The sequence below is a fragment of the Phalaenopsis equestris genome, unplaced genomic scaffold (genome assembly GCF_001263595.1).
Source record: "Phalaenopsis equestris unplaced genomic scaffold, ASM126359v1 Scaffold000094, whole genome shotgun sequence".
Lineage (NCBI taxonomy): Eukaryota > Viridiplantae > Streptophyta > Magnoliopsida > Asparagales > Orchidaceae > Phalaenopsis > Phalaenopsis equestris.
In genome coordinates this window covers 1165462-1171587 of record NW_018164536.1, presented here as the reverse complement: position 1 = coordinate 1171587, position 6126 = coordinate 1165462, and the positions used below count along the sequence as shown (strand labels likewise).

The window sequence follows — 6126 nt, the reverse complement described above, 5'->3', positions numbered from 1 at the left end:
CAACTATGGCCTCTATGGCCAAAAAAAGCTATTGCAGTCACCAATTACAACATCTAATTTGGCCAATTGACAATAATTTAGTCACCAACTACGGCTTATTTGACCAACTATTACAGTTACGGCTTCCAACTACGGCCTTTGTTGCCCATTGATGCTATTAAAGCCGCTAATTACAAACTTTGTGACCAACTACTATTGTTACAACTTCCAACTACGACCTATGTAGCCAACTTATTATATTGTTGTTATCAGCTATGGCTTATGTGACCAACTAATACTATTACAACATCAAACTAAGACTTTCATGGCTAACTAACGTCATTGCAGCCTGTCTATAACCTTCATGGCCAATAACTGTCTGTGTAGCAACCGAAGACTATATTTATGACCTGCTATTAATATTATAGCCAAGAATTATATTTATTGTAGCCCGTTTACGACTATTATGGAAAAAGTGTGATTATACATCTGTGATTATATGTTTTATACTTTCTTCTTCTCTAATTCATGAAAAGAGTGAACTTATGTATTTACAAATACATAGTGTTTTACATTGATTGAGCTTGCCCATGTAATTTTTTTCCCTTTTAACTTGCGTTTTCCAAATAAAAAATTACGGTAACTTCTCCCACTACTTTTCTTTTATCTGTGTGGGTGATGATGGAACTTCGTATGATGCTAATACATTAAATTATCACTCTAAGGTCACAAATATTCCAGCACGTAATAAGTACATTTATTATTGATTTCATAAAAATCATTTTATGTCCAATTTTCTTGAAATTTAACTCTCCTTAAATTTGCTTGTAAGCTATAAGATATGTCACAATCTTCATTGAATTTTTCATAATATCATGCAAAATATTGAATGAAACACATTATATTTGATACATGTATTGTCATGTGAATAAGACTATTATTTACATGAAAATGCACCCTTTATATTGTTTTATCCCAGCCACACCATCATTAAATAGATATTTTAATACTAATTAAGAGATTACTCCTTCCTCAAATAAGGATATTTGAGTGCCTTAGAAACCTAGAAATCCTAATCTCCCTTTAAAAGACAAGAACCATTCATGATTTCTTTAACAAAGCTGCCACAATTTATCAAGGAATAAAGTGCCAGCCTTCAAGTTTCTCAATAAATTCTCCCTCAAAGTAACCCTAAGGGCTTATTTAGGATCATTTTTCCATAATTTTGAATTTTATTTTTACAAATTTATTTATTTAATGCATTTTAAGCTTTTTTTTTTTTAATTATTTATATAGTTAGTTTATGGACAATCATTCATATATATTCTTCTCCTCCTTTCCTTGGATATAAAGCCTTCCAATTCTCCTTTACAGCCATGCCAAGTTCAAAACCTGCTATATCCTGCAAGCAAAGAACATTCTCATCATGCTTTACATAAATCCTTTCAGATATATAACCATAGCTGCAAACAAGAGCAAGCCACACAATCTCATGCAAATAAAGGTTTGTTGTGACAATAACATTATTTCCATACACATAATTGTTAATTGAAGCAATGGCAGGAGAGCTTAAGCCTCTGGCTGGCCTTCTTCTTCTCCTTAACTTCTGCATGTACGCCATCGTGGCGGCGATTGGGGGTTGGGCGGTCGATGTTGCCATCGATAATGGTTTCATCATTGGTATGCTGACGCTTCATCATTTTGATTATTTTGGTAGTGTTTCTCCATAATTTTATCGGGATTTAGGTTGTGAGGAAAATCTTATCCTAAGAGTAGCGGATTCGTAAAGATTTCAAATTATCCTAAAGTTTAGTTTGTCGTTAATGGTTTAGTTGAGGTTCACCCTTTTGCTTCAGTTTTTGAATGTTCGTGTTCCTGCAAAACAAAGTTAGCATACCCTAATAACATATAACATGATCGATGAATTTGAGAAAGAAAGAGAACAATTACAAAAAAACCCCATCATTAAACAATTTATGGGGACTTTACATGGTACCACTCAATCCTTATGTATTAACATGTCAACCATCAAAATTTCAATTTTAACATACAGATCACCGGATTCCCATATTTTCGTCATAAATTGGGTGATCCGTATGCAAAATTGAGGTTTAGATGGCTGATATGTAAATACAGACTAATTGGGGGTGGTAGGTATGTAAATCTCACATAAAATTAGATTTTTTTTTTTTTTTTTTTTCCCCATGGAGTAGGGAAGGTTTCTAACATTAATTGTACGCTGAATTAGTTTTGTAATTTACATTTCAAATTAATTTCGTTATAAGCATTAATTAATTAAAAAAAAATTCAATTAGCTAAAATAATACTATTTATGATTCAATTTGATTATACAATAGTTCTTATGTTTAATTAGATTTATAAATTCTTTCTCACGATTAATTAAATAATATGCTATGCTAATTGTGACTTAATTACTGTAATTATAATTGATAAAAAAAAGTAAATCATTATTAATGATTATTTTTTGTAAATTAAAAATACTATCTCACTTTAATTAATATTATTCTTATTAAAATTCATTAAATTGAAATTTCTATTTTATTAATTCAAAAAAAAAACTAAGTAATGATTAGTGAAATCCTATCTGATGTAATGTACTGTGAGAATTTTGATGAACAGCATCTGGGCTGGTTCTCCCTGCCCAATTCTCGCCAATTTTCTTCCCAATGGGGAACGCAGCGACCGGCTTCTTTGTCATATTTGCGCTCATTGCTTCTGTTGTTGGGGCCGCCGCCGCTCTTGCTGGCATCAACCACCTTCGAGCTTGGAATTCTGATAGCTTGCCTGCGGCTGCCTCCTCTGCTGTCATTGCCTGGACTCTTACTCTTCTTGCCATGGGGTAACTCTTCTAAGTTTCGAACTACAAGTATCATGTACTTTCTCTTTATTTCAATTATTTTTATTTATAATTTAGAGTTATTTTAATTGCTTGCAATTATTCTTTTTTAAAAAGGCAATAACTTCTAACTTTGTGGCCAAATTATCATAACTGGAGGAACACCTTGAAATTTATGAAGATTGCATGGAGATTATAATTTTGTGTGTTTACATGTTCTAAGCATATGAATTTCATGAAAATTGCATGGAATTTACGTAAACTTGCATGTTATGACATGAAGATTGATGTTTATGTAAAGCTAAGGTAACTTGCATGGAAGTTTGTTTGGAGATTACGAGTCTGTTTAGGACAGCTTGTGTGTTTCAGGATAAGCTGCTTATCTTGAAACGTGGCCCGCAGGCTGGCCGCAGGGGTCGACCCGCGACCTGCGTTTAGTGTAAAAAAAGCCTAAACGCAGTTTCAGATAAGCTGGCCAAACGCGCAAACCAAACGGTACGGCGGCATTTTAAAACGCCGCCCGCACTTATAAGCTACCCCAAACGGACCCGTATACATGTTTATAAATAAGCTTAAATATTTAAATGTTCTTATCATGCAAATTGCATGAAAATTACATGATGTGCGTGTAAACTTACTTGTTTATGTTCCATGTAATTTGCATGAAAATTGCATGTTGTGTATGTAAGCTTGGATGTTTGAGTTGTACGTAACTTGCATCAAAATTATATGAAGCTTGCATTATGTGTATGTAAGCCTACATGTTCATGTTCTAAGTAACAAATACATGAGAGCAAAGAGGCATGTATGCATCTCAATCAAGAAGTTCTGTACGTAAGAATTGTGTTGTATGCATGTTAATCAAATAATTAAAACTTAAGTGTTAAAATATATGAATATGTACTCCCGTGAATTTTCTTAGGGTTTGTTTAGGGTTGCTGCAGCTTATTAATAAGTCACTGAAAAATAATTTGCTGTTCAAAAAGCTACGGTGACTACTACAATTTTTTTTTTTTTTTGTGGAAAAACTAGATCGCAACTAGGAAACTGCCACCACACCAAACCAGGAATGATGTCGAAATGTTGATTTCAGTTGTTTGAAAATGCAGTTTTTTTAATAAACTGCTAAAATAAGGTAACTTGCATGGAAGTTTGTTTGGAGATTACGGGTTTAAGGTAACTTGCATGGAAGTTTGTTTGGAGATTACGAGTCTGTTTAGGACAGCTTGTGTGTTTCAGGATAAGCTGCTTATCTTGAAACGTGGCCCGCAGGCTGGCCGCAGGGGTCGACCCGCGACCTGCGTTTAGTGTAAAAAAAGCCTAAACGCAGTTTCAGATAAGCTGGCCAAACGCGCAAACCAAACGGTACGGCGGCATTTTAAAACGCCGCCCGCACTTATAAGCTACCCCAAACGGACCCGTATACATGTTTATAAATAAGCTTAAATATTTAAATGTTCTTATCATGCAAATTGCATGAAAATTACATGATGTGCGTGTAAACTTACTTGTTTATGTTCCATGTAATTTGCATGAAAATTGCATGTTGTGTATGTAAGCTTGGATGTTTGAGTTGTACGTAACTTGCATCAAAATTATATGAAGCTTGCATTATGTGTATGTAAGCCTACATGTTCATGTTCTAAGTAACAAATACATGAGAGCAAAGAGGCATGTATGCATCTCAATCAAGAAGTTCTGTACGTAAGAATTGTGTTGTATGCATGTTAATCAAATAATTAAAACTTAAGTGTTAAAATATATGAATATGTACTCCCGTGAATTTTCTTAGGGTTTGTTTAGGGTTACTGCATCTTAGTAATAAGTCACTGAAAAATAATCTGTTGTTCAAAAAGCTACGGTGACTATTACAATTTTTTTTTTTTGTGTAAAAGTCAGATCGCAACTAGAAAACTGCCACCACACCAAACCAGGAACGATGTCAAAATGCTGATTTCAGTTATTTGAAAATGCAGTTTTTTAAATAAACTGCTAAAAAGCAGTTTACCCCAACAGTCCTTTTGGGTTAAATATGTATGCGACCTAAGACTTTCATTGGAGAATTTGTATGTATGTATATATATATATATATATAGACTCGTTTAGTTCAAAGTCTATTTAGGGCTCCTTTTATTTTTGCATAGAGCAGTGAGTTAATAAAGGAAGTGATAGTCAATATACTAAATTTCCTCCTATTTTATGCAGTCTGGCCTGCAAGGAAATTGATTTAGAGGGGAGAAATACACGTCTGGTACGTCTAAAATAAATTCAATCAACCAAAAACATTGAAAAGTACTAATTATTTTCGATTTTTTTTTCTTGTATTTGCAGAGAACAATGGAAGCTTTTATGATCATACTTTCAGCAACCCAGCTCCTGTACATTCTTGCAATACACGGCGCAGCAACAATAAGACCAAGGACCTGAGAACATCGAGCGGTTGAGATTAGTTCCTCCTTGTGTGGTGGTGTTTCTTCTCTGGCTTTGCTGTTGATAGTTTCTTTTATTTCATTCAAATTATAGTGTGAAAATTTCTTTCATATTGTATAGTTTTTTTCTTAAAATTGATGTCTTATGGTGAATTTTCATTTACTGATTTTTCTTCTCATCATGAAAATAATCTGTGTTTAAAATTATTTCTATCATCATCATTCTTATAGAGCATTTTCGTGGGTAATTGTTGTGGTATATATATAAAATAGAAGAACGATCTTTGATGAAGATAAAATAGAACGAAAAAATTAACACCAGCAAACGGTAACACAGCGGAACACACAGATTTGTGTGGTTCGGCAAATTACCTACGTCCACGAAGTTGCAGAGAATTTTACTATTTGAGGAATTTACATCAGTCGATTGTCTCGACTTATAAGATGGATCTCTTACTTTGTTGTTCTCTTTCTTCTTCTCTCTCTACTCCGAGATACATTGAAGAAGATAAATTTACAAGAGAATTAAACACAGTTCATCTTCTGCCACAAATCACCAAGAAGAAACCAAGAGAGAATAATTTTCTTCTTCCTTCTGCTGCAAGGAACTACATCTTGCACTTCTCTTCCACCGTCCCATGGAAGCCTGAAGAAGAACACAAAAAAGGGTCGTGCAAAATCTGAAGGAGAGACTGTGCGATGTCTTTCTTCTTCTTCCTTTTGTCGCGAGCCAGCCTGCCGAAGAAGAGGCCTTGGAGAGTGATACTTCTCTTGCTCGAACCACACGCACACACTCAACCATCCGCATGTTCGCGACTTAAAGGAACAGAGCGACGTGAAGGGAGGCGGCGTTTCGTGAAC

At 34.3% G+C, this 6126-nt stretch overlaps 1 protein-coding gene across 1 annotated transcript; it reads left to right on the top strand.

The window, feature by feature from the left end:
- Positions 1 to 1478: 1478 nt before the first annotated feature.
- On the top strand, positions 1479 to 5324 carry LOC110020331. The gene is made up of 4 exons (XM_020718393.1): positions 1479 to 1659; positions 2620 to 2839; positions 5042 to 5087; positions 5168 to 5324. The coding sequence occupies exons 1-4, from the start codon at positions 1536 to 1538 to the stop codon at positions 5261 to 5263; spliced, it is 486 nt and encodes a 161-aa protein (XP_020574052.1). The 5' UTR covers positions 1479 to 1535; the 3' UTR covers positions 5264 to 5324.
- The last annotated feature ends 802 nt before the right edge of the window (positions 5325 to 6126 follow it).

Bases quoted from the DNA above. Each gene is read 5' to 3' on its own strand.
- LOC110020331 (XM_020718393.1), top strand. From the start codon at position 1,536: ATGGCAGGAGAGCTTAAGCCTCTGGCTGGCCTTCTTCTTCTCCTTAAC. The intron at 1,660-2,619 runs GTATGCTGACGC...TTTGATGAACAG, and splicing joins CGATAATGGTTTCATCATTG to CATCTGGGCTGGTTCTCCCT. The intron at 2,840-5,041 runs GTAACTCTTCTA...TATTTTATGCAG, and splicing joins CTTACTCTTCTTGCCATGGG to TCTGGCCTGCAAGGAAATTG.